The sequence below is a fragment of the Anolis sagrei genome, chromosome 2 (genome assembly GCF_037176765.1).
Source record: "Anolis sagrei isolate rAnoSag1 chromosome 2, rAnoSag1.mat, whole genome shotgun sequence".
NCBI lineage: Eukaryota > Metazoa > Chordata > Lepidosauria > Squamata > Dactyloidae > Anolis > Anolis sagrei.
In genome coordinates this window covers 22,513,588-22,541,241 of record NC_090022.1, presented here as the reverse complement: position 1 = coordinate 22,541,241, position 27,654 = coordinate 22,513,588, and the positions used below count along the sequence as shown (strand labels likewise).

Here is a 27,654-nt window from a genome sequence, read left to right as displayed (position 1 = left end):
CTTTTGTTTAAAAAGTATTTTCATGACAGAAATGGTTTCTGTCCTATGTGATTGATGTGTATTTTATAGAAAGGCTTTGATATTTACGTATCTTTTATGGAACTGCATTTTAATGTGTGTGTGTGTAGAATTTTTATAGTATCTGTGTGTGTATTTGACCGTGTTGTGACCTGCCTCGAGCCATGGGAAGAGGCAGGTAAAAAATGAAATAATAATAATTATTATTATTTATCATGTCAGAAGTGAACAAAGAATACAGTTATAATTTATTTATTTATTTATTTAAAACTTTTATATCCCGATCTTCTCGGGGACTCAGAAAAATCACAAACAAAGTTAAAAATTTGGCATTATACTAAATGTCCTTTGACCAGAATCTGGCCACTTCGAGTGCCTCTAGTATCACTGTAAGAAGGTCCTTCACTGTGCACGTGGCAGGACTCAGACTGCATTGTAGTAAGTGGTCTGTGGTTTGTTCTTCTCCACACTCACAGGCTCCACTTTGTAGCCCCATTACTTAAGGTTGTAGACTGCTGATTCTCTCACTCCAGAAGTGACATGAAGCATGCAACCAATCAACCAAACAAACCAACAAAACTTTTCAGGACCAACTATGACAATAATGAAATAATAATAATAATAATAATAATAATAATTGTTTGACTCCATAGATACCAAGGATTGGCTTAGGGAAGTGAACAGGTTTAGCTTAGAAAAAGGAGGCTGAGAGGGTACATGATAGCCATGTTGAAATATTTGAAAGGACGTCACATTGAGGATGGGGCAATTTTGTTTTCTGCTACTCTCAAGACTAGGACACAGAGCAATGGATTCAAATTGTAGGAAGACGTGCCCAAGAATAAGAGCTGTTCAGCAGTGGAATAGGCTACCTGGGAGCATGGTAAGATATCCTTCTCCAAGGATATCTTGCCATTATCTGGTCACAAATTTAGAAAATGTAGGGGACCCCCTGCTTGGGGTCCTTGCTGAGTCCGTCACAGAGGGCAGCAAAATGAAGAGAGTCTAGTCTCCAGAGGTAAAGCAGAAATCTCTTTATTTCAAGTGTGGCCACACAGGGAGAAACAACCAAGACAAACCAGTGTCTTCAAAAAAGGCTGTCTCTGATATTTGGATATTTCAGTCACCTTATATACATGTCTTTTCACTGTGTCATGGGCACACACCTCTCTTATCGGATCAACCATTCAAAAACATGTTTTTCTCATATTTTGCCACTTCAGTGTCTTTCACTGCTAACCTTCTACAAACTACGTAAACACACACATTATTGTTACAGATAAGCATTTTGGGTGTTAACCCACCCTGAGTACTCCCTAGGCGAACTTGACAATACAGTATCTTGTGTCTTCCAGATTCATTATCTCCTCTTAGCTTTTGGTCTTCTGCAGGCCAGAGGAGAGGGACAAGCCCCTCTTTAGGTTTGCATTTCAGCACTTAAACACTTCTAAGTTCTGTTAACCCTTTCACTCCTCCCTTTTCTTTTTGCGAAAGCTGATCATACAGAAGCTGAAGCAAGATCAATATCTAGTTATAACATTTTTACGATACCCTGGCATTTGGGAACCGCACTTGGGGTGAACTTATAACACATCCTCATGATGATGGGAAAACACATCACAATTATAAAAAATACAATAATCAACAGGACAATACCCAGGAACAATCCCTTTAGCCATCCGAAATCTGGTAACCCTGAGGTTAGCCAATTCCACCAACTTTCACCTGTTGGGGAGTAGATAGATTGTACCATAGCAACAATCTTCTCACAGGTGGGGTAATGTCCTAAATGTGTACTAACGGCAACTGTAGTATTTAGAGTCACACAAGTTTCTTCTTGGCACAGGTATGGCATCAGGATGCTACAGCCTAAGTCATAGAATCATATCAGAATCACATCAAGGAGAGCTCTCGTGCACACACACATTCATTCATACTCATGCACACACAGGCCTCCTCCGGCGAAGACCAGTCTTTTCCGAGGAAGCGTGGACGCTCTGTTGCTGCAGTTCAGGAAGCGTGGAGATTGTCAGGGGTCCCCTGCATTTATAGGCCAAAATCCATTTTTCTTCATTTCAACAGTCAGGTTGCTCTGTCCTCTTACTAAAGGACAATATGTCTTTGTTCTCTCCAAAGTTCAAGACATTCGCATTCCAGGCCTCATGACTTATGGGGTACCTCCTGCACTCCTTACATGCTCGGCCGCACACCTCATTGTCCATTGTTGCTCAGTTATGCCTTACTGCCTCCTCGCTTCGACTGCCAAGTTCGTCCCATATCATAACTCCACGTTGGTTTTTCTTCAGGCCTGTTTCTTCTCTTTTCCATGCATTCAAACATTCATTCCTCACATATTCCTCCCCTTGATACATAAATGCTAATTTATCGTATCACATACATGATCCATACATGATAAGCAATTCAGTGTTGGTTATACTTATAATCAAACTTGATTAAGTGTAGAGTATATATGTTTAGGTTAATATTGAACTTGTATGATTAATCAAACATCATAGTTCATAATTGTGTTTCTAAACACGTTAACTTGTTTTCAAATATAGATAATCGATTTGTCAGTCCTGTCATTCGTCTAAGAGGCCATAAGATCCAAATGATTAGCAGCAATATAAGTATCCCTATCCATACTATTGGATGTATCCAGTGAAGATATCATACCAGTGGTGTTCTGTGTTTCCCCATCAGACCAATATAAATCATTAGGTGATATAACACATAGGCATTATATTCCATTGTCATATACCATGGTTTTGGGCTTTAGCTTTTGTAACCTGCAGATTGCATCTGCCATTTCCAATGCACATGGTTCAACTTGTTTTACTGTTAAAGGACATACATATCCCATTTATTGCATCTATCAATATCAATTGTTTCATTCAAATTTGTATATTTGGACCTTGTGCATATGGTTTTCTTGGATAACAAATATGGAACCCAGAACCATTTCCCCACATGCATAGGCATAGGAACTATATCACAAACCAAATTTTCTTCAATATTGACCATTTTCCCCAAGGTTTCCAGTTCCAATCTTAGTATATCATCTTCCCAAGAATATTTGACAAGCTTACTTCATCCTTTATAATCTGTTCTTAACCAATAATGTAATTTTGTTAATTCCAGGAAGGCTTCTGAGTGTCCTCCCATTATTAACATCAACATTTTTCTTTCCAATATCTCAAATTTATTTCCATAGTCAAACAACTCATAGACTTACTTATTTGTTGTAAGGTTTCATTTTTATCTTTCATTAAAGCAACCAAGGATGATTCAGCTGGTCAAATATACTTAATTGCAATCCGGCAGTAATCCCATGAGTCCTGAATGTTCCCACAAACATTTTCCCTGTCAGTTGTAACCTTCCCATTTATGAAATCAAAGTCCTGTTACTATTGGTTTGGCTTCTTACCATGATCTTACCAAAGAAGGTGCATGTTTCTTTATTGAACCCTTATTGTATCACATTTGCTGGGGGACATGAGAGAAGCCTCCTCGCAGGATTGCAAGACATCCGGGTGTCCCCTGGGCAACATCTTCGTAGACGGCCGATTCTCTCAACCCAGAAGCAACCAGAGACGACCAGGATTACCACCCGCCTCATAGGAAACCTGCTACAAAACAGGAGCTTCTTTGTTGAGTTCCAGGGCCAGAGAAGCAGATGGCGGAAACAGAAGAACGGCCTGCCTCAGGGGAGCGTGCTTGCTCCATCCATGTTCAACATCTACACAAATGACCAGCCACTGCCAGAAGGGACAGAAAGTTTCATCTATGCTGATGATCGTGCCATTACTGCTCAAGCAGGGAGCTTTGAGATGGTAGAACAGAAGCTTTCCGAAGCTCTAGGTGCTCTTACTGCCTATTACAGGGAAAACCAACTGATCCCTAATCCATCTAAAACACAGACATGCGCCTTTCACCTTAAGAACAGACAAGCTTCCCGAGCTCTGAGGATTACCTGGGAAGGAATCTCACTGGAGCATTGCAGCACACCCACATACCTGGGAGTCACTCTGGACCGTGCTCTGACCTACAAGAAGCACTGCCTGAACATCAAGCAAAAAGTGGGCGCTAGAAACAATATCATACGAAAGCTGACTGACACAACCTGGGGATCACAACCAGACACAGTGAAGACATCTGCCCTTGCGCTATGCTACTCTGCTGCTGAGTATGCATGCCCAGTGTGGAACACATCTCTCCACACTAAAACAGTAGATGTGGCTCTTAATAAGACATGCCGCATTATCACAGGGTATCTGCGACCCACACCACTGGAGAAATTACACTGCTTAGCCGGTATTGCACCACCTGACATCCACCGGGAAGTAGCAGCCAATAGTGAAAGGACCAAGGCAGAGACATCTCCAGCTCATCCCCTATTTGGCTATCAGCCAGCACGTCAACGACTTAAATCAAGACATAGTTTTCTTAGATCTACAGAGACACTCGCTGGAACACCCCAGCAAGCGAGAGTCGAAAAGTGGCAGGCCCAAATCCAGCACCTCAATTCATGGGTGATACCAGATGAGAGACTCCCCTCTGGGCACTCAGAAGACTGGGTGACTTGGAAGGCACTGAACAGATTGCGCTCTGGCACCACGAGATGCAGAGCCAATCTTAAGAAATGGGGCTACAGGGTGGAATCCTCAGCATGCGAGTGCGGAGAAGAACAAACCACTGACCACCTGCTGCAATGCACCCTGAGCCCTGCCACATGCACGATGGAGGACCTTCTTGCGGCAACCCCAGAGGCACTCCAAGTGGCCAGATACTGGTCAAAGGACATTTAACCAAATACCAAATTTGCAAAATCTGTGTGGTTTTTTTCTCTTTCTTTCTTTCTTTTCTTTTTCTTTTTAATCTCTGTGTTTGTTTTGCTCTGTTAGAATTGTAATACAATGGTTGCTGATGACACGATAAATAAATAAAATCACATTTGCTATTTGAAAAATCCCATATACCAAAGCTGTACTTCTCTATTTGAAGCTCAATATTTTCCATCCATTGTATTCTCTGTCTTTCCTTCTATCACTTGGTTGATCTGATTCAAAACATCATTTCATCCTTATTTTTTTCTATACCCTTTATACAATAAATCTTATACTTTATACCATATATTGCTTTCATTTGTGTTAGAGCAATTGTTCTTTACCAGTCATGTAAACCAATCTTAGCAAATTCTGCATTTTGATATCTCATTTGCTTTGTTTTTCAAAAAGGTCTGATGCTGAATAGCTCTGGAAAAACCAATAGGTTCTGGTACCAGATAATAATATGAGTCACCATTATTATTATTATTATTATTATTATTATTATTATTATTGCACTCCTTAAAAACTATAAAACACAAACAATACATATATTTACTGTTCCAATTAATAGTCCAATTGCAATTTTTTTTCATAAGCTTTGCATTCTTTTAATTGGTGGCCAGTTGCATTCCTGTTTAGAAACCAAATAAAGGGGGATATGATAGCCATGTATAAATATGCAACCTTAAAAGGTTGCAAGTTCAAAGCCCCAGGTTGGCATGAGCTGCCAACTGTCAGCCTAGCTCATTGTTTACCTAAGCAATTCGAAAACAGCTTTACCTGTGATTGAGAAATTAGGCATGGCTAAAAGTGTTGGAGGCATTTTACAATGCCAAAAAGAAAGAAGATCAGAAAATGCTGGGTGACCAAAAGGAAGGAGGAAGTCCTGACGGCTCTTTGTCATAGAGGATAGAGCAACAACACCCCCTGGACTCCAGCCCCACCTTCCATGGCACCAAAAACAGCTGAAACAAACCACCTCCTTCTGTTCTGTCTGTCTGTGTATTGTCTATAGAAAGCAGCATTGAATGTTTGGCATGTATATGTACTGTGATCTGCCCTGAGTCCCCTTCGGGGTGAGAAGGGCAGAATATAAATAAAGTGTTGTTGTTGTTGTTGTTGTTGTTGTTGTTGTTGTTATAAACACAAAAAGATTAGTACACTGCAAACAAGGTCACTCCACTGGCTGTTGTATTGGATCACACGTAGGACACTTCCCAAGAGATATTGACAAGCTGGAATGTGTCCAGAGGAGGGCGACTAAAATGATTAAGGGTCTGGAGAACAAGCCCTATGAGGAGCAGCTTAAGGAGCTGGGCATGTTTAGCCTGAAGAAGAGAAGGCTGAGAGGAGACACGATAGCCATGTATAAATATGTGAGAGGAAGCCACAGGGATGAGGGAGTAAGCTTGTTTTCTGCTTCCCTGGAGACTAGGATGCGGAACAATGGCTTCAAACTACAAGAGAGGAGATTCCATCTGAACATTAGGAAGAACTTCCTGACTGTGAGAGCCGTTCAGCAGTGGAACTCTCTGCCCCGGAGTGTGGTGGAGGCTCCTTCTTTGGAAGCTTTTAAGCAGAGGCTGGATGGCCATCTGTCAGGGGTGATTTGAATGCAATATTCCTGCTTCTTGGCAGGGGGTTGGACTGGATGGCCCATGAGGTCTCTTCCAACTCTTTGATTCTATGATTCTATGAAAACTGTTAATTAACTTGCACAGCTTTCCAAGTTTTTCCTGGTTCGGATGAACCCACTTCTGTTTGTCATTAGCCTGTAATCAATAAGGATGAGGGTCTTCTGCTCAAAACTGAAAACACTTTATGAAAACTATCATCAATAAGAGTGAGACTAAATAAAATCTAAAATTACATATGTCATGAATGACTTTTCAATGATTTTAAAGCATAGGTTCTTTTTAGTGCAATTTCCAGTGTGAGAAGGTATATAAGATTACAGAAAACATTTAGACAAAGAATGACATTGGACATACAGACATACAGATTCTATGCAACTACATTGGATTCACAATTACATTGGTTAACAAACAAACAAAGCGGAATTATATTTTCACTCAACATTCATACACATGTACACGCATTCATCCACATGCATCCAAATATTACCATATCCTTTTCTCCCTCCTTGGAGAAGCACCTGTAAGGCCAGACCCTGATTTCCTGCAGCCTGCCAATGCACAGTTCCATAACTTCCATAATGCCATAACTTCAAAACACTGAAATGCCAAAACTTCTTTCCCTAAGCACAATGCCAAGGACCAGACCTCTGTTTTCCATACAGCAGAACCTGACTTCCTGCACAAAATCTAAGACTCCAAAAGCACACTTCTTCCTCTTCCCTTGAGAAAGAAGCCCCAAAGTGTCCAGAATCATGCTTTCCCATAGCATATCTGACACTCTTTGAATACACCACCTCTGTCCTTCCCATGGAGCAGAGCATGTAAGTACTGGAGTCTGTGTCTATTTTTTTTTCCTGAAAGTGCCTAATGCAACCTGTCTCACTAAAAGCGGAATAAAAGAACCTATTTAATGTTTTTAAAAGTACTTATGACACATATGGTCCCTTTCTGTATCCAGTTCATCCTGCCTTTCCTTCGGTTAAAACCTTACATACATTCTTGAATCTAGATGATTGGCAGCTATGTAACGAAGGCATTGCCTTACTATTTTCAAATCATAAGTTCCGGTTTCTGGCCATCTGGGATTTAAATTAAATTTCAGCCATTCCACCTGACACAGAAATTGCAATTTCTGGGCATTGTTACATCCTGGCATCTGTTGCCTAAACTTAGAGAAATTCTTAACCATACATTCCAATGGGCTTGAGCATTTCTTACTCCCTTTTTGCCCCATTTTCCTAAGGGTGGTGCCTATTCAGTTGTATCACACTCCCAAACAGACAATACTTTCCAACCTTCCACCCTTCTGGCGCCTGTTTACTAGTCTAGACTTTCCCTTTCCCCAAGAAAAACTCTACTCGCCTGGTCACGATGACTTGCGTTCCCTGACGTTCCTGGGGATGAGATTTCCAACTTTCCTCTCAAGTGGAGCGTTCCTGCTGACGAGGGCACCCAACAAAGATGAACAAAAGGATCGGTCTGTTGTTTTGGGATCCCTTTTCGACCTCTGTTGATACATCCCAATTGGGCAGCCTTCGCCTTCAGGAATGGGTTGCCAATAACCTCTAGAATCTCATCAAACCGGCACCTCTGCTACATCTCGGTGGAACCTCCAGAAATGTAGGGGACCCCCTGCTTGGGGTCCTTGCTGAGTCCGTCACAGAGGGCAGCAAAATGAAGAGAGTCTAGTCTCCAGAGGTAAAGCAGAAATCTCTTTATTTCAAGTGTGGCCACACAGGGAGAAACAACCAAGACAAACCAGTGTCTTCAAAAAAGGCTGTCTCTGATATTTGGATATTTCAGTCACCTTATATACATGTCTTTTCACTGTGTCATGGGCACACACCTCTCTTATCGGATCAACCATTCAAAAACATGTTTTTCTCATATTTTGCCACTTCAGTGTCTTTCACTGCTAACCTTCTACAAACTACGTAAACACACACATTATTGTTACAGATAAGCATTTTGGGTGTTAACCCACCCTGAGTACTCCCTAGGCGAACTTGACAATACAGTATCTTGTGTCTTCCAGATTCATTATCTCCTCTTAGCTTTTGGTCTTCTGCAGGCCAGAGGAGAGGGACAAACCCCTCTTTAGGTTTGCATTTCAGCACTTAAACACTTCTAAGTTCTGTTAACCCTTTCAAGAACAAATGACTTCTGAGAGATAGTTTAAGCCAGGGATTCTCATACTGTGCTCTGTGGAGCTCTTGGGGTTTTGTGGGTGATAGCGAGGGGCTCTGTGGTACCATGCTGCTTCTTGCCTCATCTTACCTACTCCTGAAAAATGCAGAGAAATTAACATTTTTAGCTGTTGGAAACAATAGCAGCAGCATCCTCCTGGGTGCTTTAATTGTGCTTTTCCTGCATGGCAAAAGGGGGTTGGACTGGATGGCCCTGGGGTATTCCACTGAAATACTTTTAAGTTTATGTTGGTTAACATTGTTCCTCATTTTGTTGTTGTTGTTCATTTGTTCAGTTGTTTCTGACTCTTCGTGACCTCATGGACCAGCCCACGTCAGAGCTCCCTGTTGGTCATCATCACCCCCAGCTCCTTCAGGGTCAAGCCAGTCACTTCAAGGATTTTTTTTTTGTCGTGTCAGGAGTGACTCCTGGTGTGAGAGAATTGGCCGTCTGCAAGGACGTTGCCCAGGGGACGCCTGGATGATTTGATGTTTTTATCATCCTTGTGGGAGGCTTCTCTCATGTCCCCGCATGAGGAGCTGGAGCTGATAGAGGGAGCTCATCCGCCTCTCCCCGGATTCGAACCTGCAACCTGTCCTGCCAGCACAGGGGTTTAACCCACTGCGCCACCGGGGCTCCACTTCAAAGATACCATCCATCCATCTTGCTCTTGGTCAGCCCCTCTTCCTTTTTCCTTCCATTTTCCCCAGCATAATTGTCTTCTCTAAGATTTCCTGTCTTCTCACGATGTGGCCAAACTACTTCATCTTGGCCTCTACTATCCTTCCCTTCAATGAGCAGTCGAGCTTTATTTCCTGAAGTACGGCCTGGTTGGATCTTCTCGCGGTCCAAGGCACTCTCAGAACTTTCCTCCAGCACCACAGTTCAAAAGCATCTCTCTTCCTTTGCTCAGCTTTCCCTATGGTCCAGCTCTCACATTCGTAGGTGACTATGGGAAATAATAATAATAATAATAATAATAATAATAATAATACTTTATTTATACCCCACCTCCATCTCCCTGAAGGGTACTCTGGGGCAGCTTACATGAGGCCATGCCCATCAATACAGCAAACATAATATAACATCATAAAACATAAACATAAAATCCTACTAAAACAAACACAAATATTTAAAAAACAGTTTCATTATAACTCCATCAGATGATTTCAAAATACCAATGGCCAGAATTACAAAATGGACATAGCCAACTATGGCTAGTGCCACAAAGTGTTATAGGGCCACAGAAGTTGATAAAAGTGCAGAGCACGGTCCTAGCTGATGACCAAGAGAAGGGCCTAGGAACTAATCAGTTATTGAAGACCTGCTGGAACATACAGGTTTTCAGGTCCCTATGGAAAGATGACAGTGTGGGGGCTTGCTTAATCTCTCTGGGGAGGGAATTCAAAAGTCTTGGGGCCACCACCAAAAAGGCCCTCTCCCTCGTCCTCACCAACTGTGCTTGTGACGGTGGCGGGAGCAAGGGGAGGGTCTCGCCGGCAGATTTTAGAGCCTGTGTTAGTTCATAGGGGGGAGATGCTATCACGAAGATAGGCAGGGCCCAAATCGTAGGCCCACTGTCATATAAAATCCAAATTATCTGCTTTGAATTGCTTTATATGACAATGTAGACTCATATAATTCAGTTCAAATCAGATAATGTAGATTTTTTTTTCATGTCAGGAGCAACTTGAGAAACTGCAAGTCGCTTCTGGTGTGACAGAATTGGCTGTCTGCAAGGACGTTGTCCAGGGGATGCCTGGATCTTTTATCATCCTGTGTGAGGCTTCTCTTATGTCCCCACATGAGATGCTGGAGCTGACAGATGGGAGCTCGCCCCACTCCCTGGATTCTAGCCACCGAACTTTAGATCAGCAGTCCTGCTAACACAAGGGTTTATCCCATTGTGCCACCAGAGGCTCTTAGATAATTTGGATGATCTCCTTTGATAATCTGGATTATGCAGCAGTGTAGAAGGGGCTTTACTCTTTCTGCCCACATGGGCGGCCTAATCTCCATTAGGAATGCCTCTTGTAATGCCTGGGAAATCCATCAAAAGTTCCTTTCAGCAGTTATGTACTATGAGACTTCCTTCATTGTTCCTTTTGTTTATTTATTTATTTATTTGCTTCACTTTTATACCGCATATTTCAGCCCTTGACAGGCGACTCAATTGTTCATTTACTTGACTTCTCTTCCCATGTTTGGGTCCAGGATATTTGTCCAATTTCATCTCCCTATATAGGCCATCTCCTGCACTGCGGTCAGCGGAGGAGGCCCTGCTCTCGGTCCCAACCCATCTCAAGCATGGCTGGAGGGAAAAAGAGAGGGGGCCTTCTCTGAGCTCACTCCCTGTCTCTGGAACTCCTTCCCTAAAGAAATAAAAATAGCCCCCACCCTTCTCTGTTTAAGAAGCTTTTGAAAATGCTTTAGCGTATGGAGAGGAGGAGGGTTAAAATATTTTAATCCATCTGGAATGCTGGCTAACCAATTTGCACTATATGATGGCTACAATACATTTTTAATGAACATCTGTGTTATTTTAAATGTTTTTAATTATATATGTTTTAGTTTATTGTCTAATTTGGTTTATTGCTACCTCGTTCTCATTTCAACATGTGCATCTTAACAGCAGATCCGAAGTCAGCATTTGTCAGGGGTGATTTGAATGCAATATTCCTGCTTCTTGGCAGGGGGTTGGACTGGATGGCCCATGAGGTCTCTTCCAACTCTTTGATTCTATGATTCTATGATTAGAAGGTGAGATAAAGGGAAGGGAATTCCTTCCATGTACTGCTCATCTCACAGGAAACATCTGAAAAGAATAGGAAACTAAGCTGTGGAAAGGGAGGTGACAAAGATCTAGGGGTGAGGTAGATGGGCATTTTTAAAAAAATGACATTATTGTAGAGCAGAAGGGTTCTTTAGGGTCACCAATCAAAAAATCATGCTACATTTGACATAATGGAAAAACTATATACACTCATTAGATTGCTTGTGGGCATTCAGGGTTTAATGGAATCCACAACATCCGAGTGTAGAGAAGAGCAAACCACAGACCACCTGCTGCAATGCAACCTGAGTCCTGCCACATGCAGAATGGAGGACCTTCTTGCAGCAACACCAGAGGCACTCCAAGTGGACAGCTACTGGTCAAAGGACATTTAATAGAATACCAAGTCTGCAAACTTTGTGTTTTGTTTGCTTGTTTGTTTGCTTTTAATGCAACACAACTGTTTGGTTCGCTGCTGACACGATAAATAAAATAATTCAGGGTTTAATTAGAAAGGTTTATGTTTCCTGTGGATGGTGAACTGTGCAGACGTTTTAACACACTACACTGAGCTGCATTTCAACTCACAGGGAAAGACCCACTGCATGTAAGGGTCTTCCTCTCACATAGAGTGAGCTTTTGCATTTAGCCAGGGCCAAGCCATTTTGTATTCCCTGCAGCCATTTAATTTATGAATGCCTTGAGCTTCACAGATGCCATTTCTTGATAAAGAGAGCACAGTACATGACACGGCTCGTTTGCACTTTGGTCAGTTCAGGAAACTGTAAAAAAATGGGGTGAGGTTGTGGGAAGGCACATGATCTGGTGAGCAGAAGTCATATAAAGCCTGGGTGCAGTCAGTCCCACCCATTCATTGGCTTTGACTCGCTTCGCTGGAAGGGAGCGGGTTGATTTGGTGTGGCATGTCATTCTTTTCTGATAAGATCCAGCATTTCTTTTTGCAGCTCCTCGCTTAGTTCTGCGTTGAAAGGTAAGATATTGAGAATTTGCTGATAACAGGACTTTCCTTCCAGCCTGCTTTTCTCCTGGGAAAGGACCTCCACTCTTCTCTGCCCTCCCAGCTTCTCAGGACTTAAGGTTTGAGGCGAGTTGGATTATTATTACTATATTTATTTATACCCTGCTTTATCTTCCCCAGAGGGGACTCAAAGAGGCTTGACATAAAAACATTACTACACAATTTAAAATATACAAACATTAAAACAGAATTAAACACAAACAACACTAAAAATTCATAGCTAAAATCCATCAAATCTAAAATCCAACAGTACCCTCAACTAGATCATAAGGACCTTAATCTTTAAAGCCTGCCTGAATAATAAGGTTTTAATCTGCTGCCAAAAGGACAATAGGAAGGGGCCATTTTAGCTTCCCTGGAAAGAAGGGGGTTTCAGAGTCGAGGGGCAGTCACCGAGAAGAAAGACCCACTCTCTCATTCCCACCAATTGAGCTTGAGATGGAGGTGGAACCGAGAGAATGGCTTCTCCTGAAGATCTCTGGTCCCAGGCAGGTTTGTACAAGGGGATGCAGTCGGCCAAGTAGCCTGGATCACATCTAGCACAGTGTTTCTCAACCTTCTCATGCCATGACCCTTCAGTATAGTTTCTCATGTTGTGGTGACCTCCAACTGTTGCTAACTGTAATTTTGCTACTGTTATCATCATGTAAATATCTGATATGCAGGATGTATTTTCATTCACTGGATGAAATTTGGCACAAATTACCCAATATGGCCAAATTTGAATACTGGTGGGGTTGGGAGGGGATTGATTTTGGGTGCATCTACATTGTAGAATTAATCAAGTTTGACTTCCATCCCCCAGACTTGCACTTTTCCGAGGGGGGGGGGGCGTTAGGTATAATTCTGTTGCTTGCTTATTGTATGTATGTTTCTTTCCTTGCTCTATGTTTCCTTGAGAAATTGTGGGAGGAGCTGCAGATCAGATAATCCACTCTGAGAGGAGCACAGACTTCTTTAGACTTTGGGACTGCTCAGATCCCAGACTTGAAAACGTTTGTTGTTGATTGTAAGAGAGAAATTCTGATAGAAACTATCTCAAACATACCTGTAACTGAGTGATAATTTCTATACCTGTGTGTGCTGAACCCATGAAGGTTGTGAGTAAACCAAATATGTTATTTTTTAAATCAAAGTTTACTTCATTTTGTCTCTTCATATAAGTTGTTTAAAGGGAGATATATATATTGGGCACTGAAAAACACTTCTGAAGCACTGCTATTTTATGCACTGCCATATTCTCCATTTCCTAACAGATCAGAGACAACCAGTTATTCAGTTTAACAACTGAAGCCAATTGCCTTGCATAATTACATTTGATTGCATACCACTTGAGAATGTTATATTCAAATGGGTTTTTGGCTCTCCTCTAAAAGTTTATCTATATATATAAATCTGTTAGGTTGGTTCAACGGGACAGCAAAACTCCACAACCCCCCAATGAAACTTAACCAAAATTCCCATGCCCATAACACTACCCACAAGGTACAAACATATCTACTCAAAATGAAAAACAACACAACAACACACTCACAAAACGGCAAAACAACAATACTCAAAAAACCCCAACGAAACTTAACCAAAATTCCCATGCCCATAACACAACCCACAAGGTACAAACATATCTACTCAAAATGAAAAACAACACAACAACACACTCACAAAACGGCAAAACAACAAAACTAAAAAAAACCCAACGAAACTTAACCAAAATTCCAATGCCAATAACACAACCCACAAGGTACAAACATATCTACTCAAAATGAAAAACAACACAACAACACACTCACAAAACGGCAAAACAACAAAACTAAAAAAAACCCCACGAAACTTAACCAAAATTCCCATGCCCATAACACAACCCACAAGGCACAAACATATCTACTCAAAATGAAAAACAACACAACAACACACTCACAATACGGCAAAACAACTGAACATGCGCATTGGCACCCAGCCGCAAGTTCCCTGGGCATGCACACAGCCTTCCGGCCAACGTTCCCTCTGCGGAAGCCATGCCCACTCCAAGTCCCGCCGTGCCGCTTCCCGCACACACACACCCCCTACCGCACGCGCACACACAACTCCACGCTCCATCACTCCCCCCACCGCCGCACACACACACGCAACCCCACTCCCCCCGCCGCCACACACACACACGCAACCCCACGCTCCATCACTCCCCCCGCCGCTGCACACACACACGCAACCCCACGCTCGATCACTCCCCCCGCCGCCGCACACACACACGCAACCCCAAGCTCCATCACTCCCCCGCTGCCGCACACACACACGCAACCCCACGCTCCATCACCCCCCCGCCGCCGCACACACACACGCAACCCCACGCTCAATCACTCCCCCCACCGCCGCACACACACATGCAACCCCACGCTCCATCACTCCCCCCGCCGCCGCACACAACACGCAACCCCACTCCCCCCGCCGCCACACACACACACGCAACCCCACGCTCCATCACTCCCCCCGCCGCCGCACACACACACGCAACCCCACGCTCCATCACTCCCCCCGCCGCCGCACACACACACATAACCCCACGCTCCATCACTCACCCCGCCGCCGCACACACACACGCAACCCCACTCCCCCGCCGCCGCACACACACACGCAACCCCACGCTCCATCACTCCCCCCGCCGCCGCACACACACACACAACCCCACGCTCCATCACTCCCCCCGCCGCCGCACACACACACGCAACCCCACGCTCCATCACTCACCCCGCCGCCGCACACACACACGCAACCCCACTCCCCCGCCGCCGCACACACACACGCAACCCCACGCTCCATCACTCCCCCCGCCGCCGCACACACACACACAACCTCACGCTCCATCACTCCCCCCGCCGCCGCACACACACACGCAACCCCACGCTCCATCACTCACCCCGCCGCCGCACACACACACGCAACCCCACTCCCCCGCCGCCGCACACACACACGCAACCCCAGGCTCCATCACTCCCCCCGCCGCCGCACACACACACGCAACCCCACGCTCCATCACTCCCCCTGCCGCCGCACACACACGCACAACCCCACGCTCCATCACTCCCCTGCCCCAATCTTACCACCTTTTACTTCACGCCACCTCCAAACCCCACCCCGCCCCTTCCCGCCCTGTCAAAATCCAGGAAAGACAGGAAGGAAGGAAAGAAGGAAGAAAGAGAAAGGGAGGTAAAGAAAAAGGGGGAAGGAAGGAAAATTAGAGAAAGAAGGAAGAAGTAAAGGAAAGAAAAGGAAAGATGGAAGGAAAGAAAAGAGAGACAGCAGAAGAGAAAGAAAAAGGGGAAAGGAAGGAAAGAGGTAGAGAAGGAAGAAATGAGAGACAGAGGGAGGGGGAAAAGGGGGGAAGGAAGGACGGAGAGAAGGAAAGAAAAAAGGGAATGAAGGAAGGAAAGAGGGAGTGAAGGAAGGGCGAAGATGTTGAGAAAGAGGGAAGGAAGGAAAGAAGGAAAGAGAAGGAAGAAAAGAGACCAGAAGAGAAAGAAAAAGGGGGAAGGAAGGAAGGAGAGAAGAAAAAAGGGAATGAAGGAAGGAAAGAGGGAGTGAAGGATGGGGGAAGATGTAGAGAAAGAGGGAGGGAAGGAAAGAAGGAAAGAGAGAAGGAAGAAAAGAGACCAGAAGAGAAAGAAAAAGGGGGAAGGAAAGAAGGAGAGAAGGAAAGAAAAAAGGAATGAAGGAAGGAAAGAGGGAGTGAAGGAAGGGGGAAGATGTAGAGAAAGAGGGAGGGAAGGAAAGAAGGAAAGAGAGAAGGAAGAAAAGAGACCAGAAGAGAAAGAAAAAGGGGGAAGGAAGGAAAGAGATAGAGAAGGAAGAGCAGAAGGAAAGATGGGAGGGAAGGAAAGAAGGAGGGAAAGAAGGAGAGAAAGAGGGAAGGTTGGCCACAGCAACACGTGGCGGGTAAAGGTTGTTATTTCTATTATTATTATTATGCTATTATTCCTATTAGACCGTGGGGGAATGGGAGAGGTGTCAGGTCCCAGAGGCAATGCATTGCATTATTGTTATTGTTATGATGGTGGTGAAATAAAAGGAAATAAAAAGAGAAAGAAGGAAGCAAACAGGGAGGGAAGAAAGGCAAAGGAAGAAAGGGGGAGGGAATGAAGGAAAGAGAGAAGGATGAAACCAAGTGGTGAAAGAAGGAAATAAAGGAAGAGGTAGAGAAGGAAGAAAGGAGAGAAAGGGGGAGGAAAAGGGGGAGGGAATAGGTAGGTACCTCTCTTTCATAATAGTCCGGATATCTACCTCAACTTTGATGAGTTTTACTATAGGCCACAGCAACGTGTGGCAGGGCACAGCTAGTGTTTTCTAAAAACCCTCTCCCTTCCAAATCATGGTGCTAGTCTGAACAGGTACATTTTTAAAATGTAATTCCAGCCAAACAAATTACTGTTCTTAGCTTTGGAAAGCATAGGAAAGGTTTAGCACTCCTGTGACATTTGGTTCGCTGTCTGTGCCCCTGTTCAGAAGATTTCACCTCACTTTCTGTTCCTGTAAAAATTAGATTTTGGAAAAAATGGCTTATTGTGGAAACAAGGATTGATGGGAAAGCTTCAATGGATTTCTCTCACTTCCTGTTGTCTCTCCCTGTTCTTAATTGGAAGTCGTTTGGAAGTCAGATGTTTATCACTTGGAGACTGCCTGTACTGTGAAACAAAAGACATAGAGTAAACTATTTCTATTGTGTGTATTTTTTCTCTCTCTACAGGTATATCTTGGAGACAGACCATTACAAAAGAATATGTTAAGAAAAACAGGGACTGTCAGCATCTGAAGCATTGGGGCTATTTACATCATTTGGAAGAGCAGACTATTTTATACAGGACAAGAGCAAAACACAGCAAAATCAATCTGTATGGGCAAAGGCACACAATCAAGGGCATGGGGAAAGGGAGCATGAAGCATGTCGATGCTGCTCATATCACCTGACAAAGGGCTAGCCAGGTAGATATTTCTCCAACTTTTCAATTTTTATTTACCGGGACTGACAGGTTTGTGTTTAGATGTGCTGTCATGTCCCATAGCTTTTTGCTCCACTTATTTTAACCCTCATTTTGACACTGTCTGGACGTGCCTGGGCCATCATAATATGTTACTGGATTACAATTTCTGTTGCCTCTAATTACTTATCTATCAGACTGTGGATAGTGGAAATTATAATACAGCATCTAGGTGCACTTCTTTGGGAAGAGTTGTAAATTCACTGTGTCACCTTTGCTGAATAGCCGTAGAAGCACAGCCAAAATAATCTGGAACAAATGTTCTAGACAGCCTGTGGAAATAAAAAGAAGAATAAACTATTTCTATTGTATGTGTTTTCACTCTGCAGGTGAATTTTGGAGACAAACCTCAAGGGAAGAACATTTTCAGAAATCGGGGACTATTCAGCCAGCCCAGTTTGGGTGGCCATAAAATAAATTTTGTGACTAAGGAGTGCATGAAGCATGATATGAATAAAATATCCTGAAATAGTCAGCTTATTGTAGGCTATCAAGACTGACAGAATCCAGTGTGATATAGAACATTGGACTACTTGTCTGAAAATCAGGGTTTGTAACCTTGGACACTCTCTCAGACTCAGAGGGAGGGCAATGGCAAACCTGTTCTGAAAATATAGTGCCAAGAAAACTCTTCATTGGATCAACACAGGTTGGGTCAACACAATTTGGAAAGGACTCACAAATACACAGCAACTATAAGATCTATATGTCTTTGAAATTGTTGAAATTTGCATCAGAGAAGAGGGCAAGGACAATTCTTTACTGAATGCAAATGGAAAAGAGAATGGAGCTATGAACGGAGAAGTCAAAGTACCTTTGAGCAGAAGATCCTCTGAGTATTTGAAAAATGGTGAGTTGTGATAAGACAGGCAGGACTTTATTTATTTATTTATTTATTTCACCGAGCTTCTCAACCTCATTGAGGGACTCAGCCCGGTTTCCAGCCATAAAAAACATATACTCATTAAAATATCATATATCACAATTACAAAAACAACTTTACAAACACTATATATAAAACTACAGTGGTCAGTCGTCCTATTAAGATAGATCTACATCAACTTCCATCCAGGGTCCTATGGTGTTGTCTCATTCATCGAAGGCCTGACTCCACAGCCACGTCTTCACCCGTTTCCTAAATATTAGGATGGATGGGGCGGTTCTGGCCTTCAGAGGGAGAGAGTTCCAGAGTTGCGGGGCCACCACCGAGAAGGCCCTGTCCCTCGTCTCCACCAGGCACGCTTGCGAGGCCGGTGGGACCGAGAGCAGGGCCTCTCCAGATGATCTTAATAATCTTGATGGTTCGTAGGGGAGAATACGTTCGGAGAGGTAAACAGGGCCGGAGTCGTTTAGGGCTTTATAGGTCAACACCAGCACTTTGAATTGTGCTCGGAAGCTAATTGGCAGCCAGTGGAGCTGGCGTAACAGCGGAGTGGTGTGCTCCCTGTACCCGGCCCCCGTTAGTAATCTGGCTGCCACGCGCTGGACTTGCTGCAGCTTCCGGGCAGTCTTCAAAGGCAACCCCACGTAGAGAGCGTTGCAGTAGTCTAAGCGGGATGTAACCAAAGCGTGTACTACCGTGGCCAAGTCAGCCCTCCCAAGGTACGGACGCAGCTGGCGCACAAGTTTTAATTGTGCAAATGCTCCCCTGACCACCGCTGAGATCTGGGGTTCCAGGCTCAGCGATGAATCCAGGAGAACTCCCAGACTGTGTACCTGAGCTTTCAGGGGTAGTGTGACCCTGTCCAGCACAGGCTGTAACCCCATACCCTGTTCGGTCTTACAACTGACCAGGAGTACCTCTGTCTTGTCTGGATTTAGTTTCAATCTGTTGTCCCTCATCCAGTCCGAGACAGCAGCCAAGCATCTCCAGATAGAAATTAACTAGTAAGATAAGCCCATTATATCTAAAACAGAAATGTTCCTTTCTTTTGAGTAGAGGTCAATTTCTCTTCTTATTGTGTGTGTGTATATAGATATAGATATTTATAGATATATCTGTCCCATTTACATCCCTGGGAAATGGATCTGCAGGATACTGATTGCTCCTCAAACCTGTTTGATCACAGATAACAGTAAATCAAAAGGTAGGTAGATACTAGATAGAGAGAGAGAGAGAATATGCATATTTTTAGCTCACCTAAAATCATGAAGAAAGCTTTCACAGCTTCTCATATAACCTTTGCACATTGAAGAGAGACTCTGGGAAAGAATGTACTGTATAGTCGTTGGCCCTAAAGATTTCAAGCTCATCTCTTAAGTAGGTAGGTATATTTATTTATTTATTTATTAGTACACTTGTATACCGCTAATATCTCAGCCTAAATCGGCGACTCATTGCGGTTTACAGCATTTAAAAACAACAATATTCAGATTAAAAATATAAAACACAAGTACATATACAATACACAGTATTGGGCCACCAATATATGACATAAGTGAACAATATATATATGACATAATATATGACCAATATATGACATAAGTGAACAGAAAACTCTGTGATCTAGGTTTTTAAATTGACTTCATGTCATTTAATACTACACAGTTTTCACACTGAACTGTCATGGCAAGACAATAAGAAATTCTGGAATTTGTAGTTTGATAAGGCACTAGAGCAGGCATGGGCAAACTTTGGCCCTCCAGGTGTTTTGGATTGTGGAGTCCTATTCTTGGCCCGCTTGTTCTTGCATAGTTAGGACATCCGTTTCAAGGTGGAAGGCGGTCCCAGTCAGGTTTGGCTTGATGTTCCTTCCTCTTTGCACATTTCTCCCTTTCACCCTCCATTCATGCCTCTTCAAATTCCACAGTACTGCTGGACACAGCTGACCTCCAGCTAGAGTGCTCAAGGGCCAGGGCTTTCTATTTCTCGGTATCTACGCCACAAATTTTAAGGTTAGCTTTAAGCCCATCTTTAAATCTCTTTTCCTGTCCACCAACATTATGTTTCCCATTCTTGAGTTGAGAGTATAGTAATTGCTTTGAGAGACAGTGATCAGGCAGATGTTGAATTTGAGTTGACAGCTTTCAGGGAGCAGAATTCCTTTGATGCGAAACCTGACTGCAGACACTGTAACAGGATAAAAGTTAAGATTTCAGTAAACATACAGATGTGCTAGGAACAGAAAAGAAGTGGAGGGAAATACCTTGGCACATTGGTTGCCTGCTTTCAAAGGTGGTCATTGTTTGAAAGGCAGTATTAATTGATAGTTAAAAAACAGGAGGAAGGTGAGGACAAATAAAGAAAAAAAGCTGACAATCATACCTGAAGAATAATGTATCCTTTTAAATCTCCTCTTGTTCACTGATGTTTTGTTTTGTGTTCCTACTAGTGATTCACCTTGAGTACTTCAACCTTGCTTTTAATTACTTTTAAGGGTCTGCCTGGAAGAACGCTTGCTTTTGCAAGAGTGAAAAAGGAAAGTGGGAGAGACAAGAAAGACATCTTTGTTTTGGGATTGTGATGCTTAATTTTCTTCTCCTTGTTCTGATTACTACTGTTGTTTTATTAGGAGGTGAGTGAAGAACTGCATTGGTCAAATGACACTGTACAGTTGGACTGTTCATTTTAAAAATATTTTGCAGATTCTTAACATATTTCTGAGCACTCAATAATATTATCATTAGATTCATTGCATATGATTTGCTTAATCTGCTAATTACTAGCAGTCTAATAGCTAAGGCTTGGCTAATCTGAATCCTTTTTATCATCAGGGGGAATATTTGAAAAATGTACAGTTCCTCACCCTTCTGTTCTTGCTGATCCCTGCCCAAATGGCTGGATCGGGTATCAAAGGAAATGCTACTACTTTTCAGAGATGGAAGGAAACTGGACCTCTAGCAGCACACACTGTTCTTCCTACAATGCCTCCTTGGCTCTGATTGACTCGCAAGAAGAGATGGTAGGCATAAAAATTTGGAGATATGATTAATCCTAGAGATGTTTGACAGAATTATATAGCACTTGCATTATTACTATATCATTTTTTTCTTCTTGGTTTATCGTGTTGTAATCTGATTTGAGTTATTCCAAGAAAGAAAAACTATATAAAAATGTCAAACAGAATAAATAAAACAGAAGTGACAATTGTTAAGGAAAGGTGAATGTCACAGCTTTATTTACTAGTTCTAAACTGAAGGACTGGAATAGAGTTTCTTGAAAGTATGCATAAAAATTGTGAGTGGGGTGAAGATCTGAAAAGATTGGTATATCCCAGCTTCCACATCTTCACATGTAAACAGTTTTATTTTTGCTTTGTTTCGTTCTCATATAAGAATTTAATCCAATTGAAGTTGGAAATTTATGTTTCCTTCCTTTATTAAGAATTTTCTCTTTCGCTACAAAACCTCTTCTGATCATTGGATTGGTCTCCAGAGGGATCCAGGTCAACCCTGGAGATGGGTCAATGGTAGCATCTACAAAGGATGGTGAGTGTCTTTTCTGTTTGAAGCAACAAATACCCTAATTAAAGTTGGCAGGTTGAGAACTGAAAAGACCTTCAGTGCCTGTGCAAAATGCTTTTATGTATAGTTTTATCTTTGGTTAATGTTGTTTGTTTAAAATTAGGCTGTTTATATTGTTTGATGTGTTCTGTTCAATGTAATTTGTTTATATATCTTCTCCTCATTGGCATTGAATGTTTACCATATATGTTGGAAACCGCCCCAAGTCCCTTCGGGGAGATAGGGCAGTCTACAAATAAATAATAATAATAATAATAATAATAATAATTATTATTATTATTATTATTAGATACACAACAAGATTACTACACAATAAACAAGATCACTATGCTGGCTTTTGTATTGGATCACACGTCGGAAACTTCCTAAGTGTATAGGACTGTGTGATGTATTAGCAAATAATGCATGTAGATCTGAGTTGAGTGGTCTTTTGCAGCTGACAGATGCTAATTTTGTCACCACTGAGTGCAGGCCAAAGTCTTTAAGCACTACACCCAGTGTGCCGATCACCACTGGGACTATTTTACTGGTTTGTGCCAGAGTCTTTGCAGTATTATTATTATTATTATTATTAGTAGTAGTAGTAATAACAAATAACACTTTATATTCTCACTTCTACGCAAACATTGAAGATAAAGGATCCTTCTCCAGTTTTCTACCTAACACTCTGGTCTAATAGCTCACAAATCATAAGTGAAACAACCCCTGGCTTCAGTATTGAATCTGTTTAGTCTGGTCAATGAACTAATGATATAAATTAAACTTTATTGTGGAACTTAATAAGGGAGATGAGTGGTGGGATGAGTGGAAGAATGAGATTGAAAAGAGATGCATGAACAAGACATGTCAAACAGAAGAAAACTAAAATATGGGAGCAAATCCAGAGAGAGAAGATCTATTAGGGACAGTCAAACAGACAAATAGGACAGGTGTACAGATAACAGATCTGTAAAGAACATATGTTACCATAATAGACTATTACAAAATTCCCTGTTAGGGTAGAACACTCCTTGCCTGGAACTGATAGACTCCACAACAGTCTTAACTAATAGGATGACATTTTCTATGCTGATACATCATCACAGGATTGGAGCAGGACAATAACAACGACAGCTCTTACCCGCCTCTCCTCATGGCTTGAGGTGGGCTACAACATTGCTAAAACACATAGTCATTTAAAAACACTTCATAGAATACTCCATAAAATACATATTAAAAAACACAAACCAAAGATTAAAATTAGTCATTAAAATTGTCTGGGTAGACCAGCTAGAAGACATAGGTCTTCACTTGTGTCTTAAATTTAGCTGTTGGAGCGCTTCTGACAGGTCGTTTCACAGTCTTGGGGTAGCTGATAGAAAGGCCCTTTGGGTGGTGGTTGCAGTTGAGTTCTGGCAGGATAGAGCAGACGCCCCACAGAGGACCTCAGTGTTTGAGGCAGATTGTATGGGAGAAAGCAATCCTGTAGGTAACCTGGACCCAAACCATTAGAGCTTTAAAGGTCAGTTTCAACACTACTTCAACAGAGCTCTAAAACCTTTTTATTGTCCTGCATCAGGCCTTTAGCGAATAATAATTTTAATGATACCCTTTGTGAAGGCAAATGATGGCCATGTCATTTTTGCCTCAAGTGACAAGCTGGCTCAGTTTTCATGCCGGGAGGTGACATGGGACTCCCACCAGCTGACCTCATGCTAACTTTCATTCCTTTGTTTAAAAGAGTTTTGTTGCTCTCCAGGCTTCGCACGAATGGGGGGAGAAGATGTGCATACTTGACCCACGGAGTTATTGCCAGTTCTAGCTGCACAAGGGAAGAACATTGGATTTGTAGCAAGGAGATGGCTAAAGTCATTGCCCAGATTGTAGATGTCGATCCCTGATTCCTGCTCTGCATATCCCAAAGGTAATTGACTTCTGCCTTGTTTTCAGCTTCCTGCCGCATGCAGAAGAAAGTCCAGGCACTTGTTGCAGAACTTCCTTCAGAAGGGAGGACACTTGAGATTTCTACAATGATCATTTTTCTAAACTTTGGTCATACTGAGGCATAAAAGCAATGATACTACTCTGTTTCTCCTAAAATAAAACATACTCATAAAATAAGCCGTAGCAGAATTTCTAAGCATTTGCAAAATATAAGCGATACCCCGAAAATAAAACATACTGATAGGCGTAGCTCCCTCTGTCAGGTCCTGGTTGTTCTGTGCGTGCTGTAAAGTGAGGCATAAAGAGAGACATAGAAAGTGAAAGTAAAGGTCTTATTTTCAGGGAAATGTGGTAGAAGAACACAAGAGTGAGCTTTTCAGCTGGCAGGCAGCTTCCCTTTCTCTCTTGGGATTCTTAAACTAGACTTTTCTTTGTTGGTTGTAGGAGAAAGGGAAGACAGATTATTCTGCAAGAGCTGAGTTTAGAATATATGGTAGTAGAAGAGTGACCTCTTTTCCCATTGTTATTTAGGTTTTATTCTGATGAGTACAAAAGAATACCAGCAACGTCAAATAAAATAAATACTTCAGTGTGGTGGTTAAAAATTGGATGGGACGAATCAAACTGCATCTGAAATCAAACAGCAAATCAAGCAAAATAAAATATGGAAATCTTACTCAAACTTGTCCAAGGAAATCAACAGATATGAAAAGAAATCATGGAAATAAAAAGGACTGAATTTAGAATGTGAAAAAATAAATAAATCAAGGTTTTCATGGACATTTTGAGACACCAAAATCTAAACATATCAATACAGCTATGACCAAACCAAGGACATAAGTGCAGAATTATCTCCAAGACTGTGCAGAAATGAAAAAGGTTACTAAAGAGATTCTCATATCTTCAAGCTTTATTGAAATAGACAAAGTTTGTTACAGTTTGTGTATGCCTGCTGGCCAGTGAGCAGACGAGTAGAAAACATAATCCTTTTATATTCAAAAATTGAGCAACACAGAATAAATGAATGAAGAACTTAAAGTTTATTCCAAGTTCAAAAATACTAACAGCAACTTCAACATAAACAGTCACAGTCTTCTTGTAGACCAGTGGTTCTTAACCTGTTGGTCCCCAAGTGTTTTGGCCTACAACTCCCAGAAATCCCAGCCAGTTTACCAGCAGTTAGGATTTCTGGGAGTTGAAGGCCAAAAGAACCCACAGTTTGAGAACCACTGCTGTAGACACTCACGCATAGTGAATTGCATTCCATCATGCAATGCTGTCCATCACAAAAAGTACATCTTCTTCCTTGGTACAATTCTTCTTTATGTAGACAAGCAGACAAGGCAACACTTGCAGTATCAAATGAGTTGCAAGTCAAGAGCTTCCACTCAGGAGCAAACAATGAATAAGGCCAGTGTTACATTGCAAACATTCTGCAGTTATACCTCTTAGGGAGTGGCCCAAACTCGTTGGTCTTAACTAGTCCAATTACACAACCTGAGGATTGTGATTAACCAAGGTGAGTATTTTTATTTTTCAACACACACATGGTAGTGATCCCGTAGAAAGTTAGCCCGTGTACCTTAATAATGTTAAACATAACTTGTATGCAGAGCTATAGCCAGAGGGAGTAAACCTGGTTTACTCAAGAATTGTAACTGGTTAACCAAGTTATGAGTAAACCAGGTTTCAGGGCAGGGTTGAACTTTTACCCCCCCCCCCCCCCCCGGCTATGTCCCTGCTTGTATGAGATCCTATTTAGATGAAAGAAACATATTAAACTTAAAAATACCCTTTTCAATATATGAAAATGCTTGGTGAAATAAGAACACCTAGAAAGGGCTGGAATAAATTAATTACATTTTTGGAACAATAAAAGATGATGCTCTTTTATATGGTAGATTGTGAAAAAAGAGGAAGATTGAGAAATGGTTCGTCTTACTTCTGACTGGTATAAAATAATATGTTTTTATGCAGAAAAAAATGTAGCTAGAGGGAAAAGACTGAAATCTAAAGCGATATGCTATATGAGCTGACCTTGAAGGAGCTGGGGGTGGTGACAGCCGACAGGGAGCTCTGGCGCGGGCTGGTCCATGAGGTCATGAAGAGTCGGAAACAACTGAACGAATGAACAACAACATGCTATATGAGATAAAATATGGTTAATTTACTTTACAAGGGGAAAATTGGGAAATATTGAGATAATCAATAAAAGACATGATTGTCAGAATTTGACAGTCCCATCCACTGGGATGGGATTTACCTAAAATTGTTATTTTTTAATGTTAATACTACTTGTGTGATATATATTCATTCTAAATACATCTACTTTCCTTAAAATGCAATAAGCAGAAAAGAAATATAGTAAGAAAGTAGGATACTTGTTTTTCCTTGGGGAGGTGGGAACCCAGTTATGTTTTTAACTGAAGGTTTGTTTGCTTATTTTAGAAAGTATGGATGGAGATGGAAATGGGGAGGAAATGATGTAATATTATGTTTATTTTTTTCTTTCTATTGCCTTTTTCCTGTCTGCCTTTCCCTTTTTTGCTGCATTATTGAACAATTTAATCAAAATATTCTACAAAAAGAGAAACATCAATGGAAATTCAAATTCTTCTATGTGTATTAAGTTAAGTAACTGATAATAATTTGTACTTAATGTCAAAATTAAATGGTTTATTGATTAAGGTAGATAGGCATGTACACGTCAAAAATATTGTAACCTGATTATATTTGCCACGATTTGCTTTTCTGTTATGTTATGTAAATAAACAGTTTTATTATTTTAAAAAAAGAAATTCAAATTTTTGTTTGGTAATGGAATTGTTGTAGTTTGGTTTCTCCAGCTTTGCTGATTCAATTTACATGCTGCAAATTCTAAATCCAGGGAGTGGGATGAACTACCACTGTTAGCTCCAGCTTCTGCTGACCTAGCAGTTTGAAAACATGCAAATGTGAGTAGATCAATAGGTACTGTTTCAGTGGGAAGGTAATGGCACTCCATGCAGTCATGCCGGCCACATGACCTTGGATGCATCTATGGACAACGCCAGCTCTTCGTCTTAGAAAAGGAGATTAGCACTACCCCCTAGAGTCAGACACAACTAGACTCAATGTCAAGGGGAAACTTCTAAATTCTAAATTCCACTGTTTCTTCAAGGAATACTCTCTTGGCATTGACTTAAACAGGGAGCAAAGGAAGATCACCTGCTCTTTAAAAAAAAAAAGCCAAACCACAATGTCAGATTGCCTACAATGTTATATCATATATACCCCAGATTGACTTTTACAGCATGAATCAAAAACACAAAACTCCAACAGGAGAGTGGGCAACATGTGGTCCTCCAAAACACATCTTGTTGTGTTTTTTAATTATGGCCACTTCTTGGTGTGAATCAGACTTACCTTCCTGCACTCCTAATGTAAAGTCAGACATAAATGGGAAGCCTGTTCTATAGAAAATTATTTGACACCCCAGCGGTAAGGGAAATGCATTCTGTTAAATGCATTACTTAACTCACAAACAATTTTAAAGATGGCCAAAACATAAAAGATTCCCTTTTTAAGGTTAGAGAAATGTGCAGATGTTTCCAAAGGGACAAGGAAAGGCAGGAACTGTTTCTCAGACTCCAAGGCGTGCTCTCCCCTTAATCACTGTCAATTCCTCCCAAATCCCTCCCATATTTTCTGTTGGTCATGGGGATTCAGAATGCTCTTCGATTGTAGGCGAACTATAAATCTTAGTAACTTCAAT

At 41.8% G+C, this 27,654-nt stretch overlaps 1 protein-coding gene across 1 annotated transcript; it reads left to right on the top strand.

Annotated features, from left to right (window-relative positions):
* Positions 1–12,346: 12,346 nt before the first annotated feature.
* LOC137096017 (C-type lectin domain family 2 member B-like) lies at positions 12,347–24,945 on the top strand. The gene is made up of 8 exons (XM_067463350.1): positions 12,347–12,435; positions 17,222–17,457; positions 17,843–18,363; positions 20,891–21,028; positions 21,228–21,415; positions 21,838–21,941; positions 23,716–23,880; positions 24,432–24,945. Exons 3-7 carry the CDS (start codon positions 18,306–18,308, stop codon positions 23,855–23,857), a joined length of 630 nt encoding a protein of 209 aa, XP_067319451.1. The 5' UTR covers positions 12,347–12,435; positions 17,222–17,457; positions 17,843–18,305; the 3' UTR covers positions 23,858–23,880; positions 24,432–24,945.
* Positions 24,946–27,654: the final 2,709 nt, after the last annotated feature.

What these genes read in the sequence shown, in the direction of transcription:
- LOC137096017 (XM_067463350.1), top strand. Translation starts at nt 18,306, where the DNA reads ATGAACGGAGAAGTCAAAGTACCTTTGAGCAGAAGATCCTCTGAGTAT. An exon ending in CTCTGAGTATTTGAAAAATG is followed by an intron (nt 18,364 to 20,890) that starts GTGAGTTGTGAT and finishes ATTACTTTTAAG; the next exon opens with GGTCTGCCTGGAAGAACGCT. An exon ending in TTGACTCGCAAGAAGAGATG is followed by an intron (nt 21,416 to 21,837) that starts GTAGGCATAAAA and finishes TCCTTTATTAAG; the next exon opens with AATTTTCTCTTTCGCTACAA.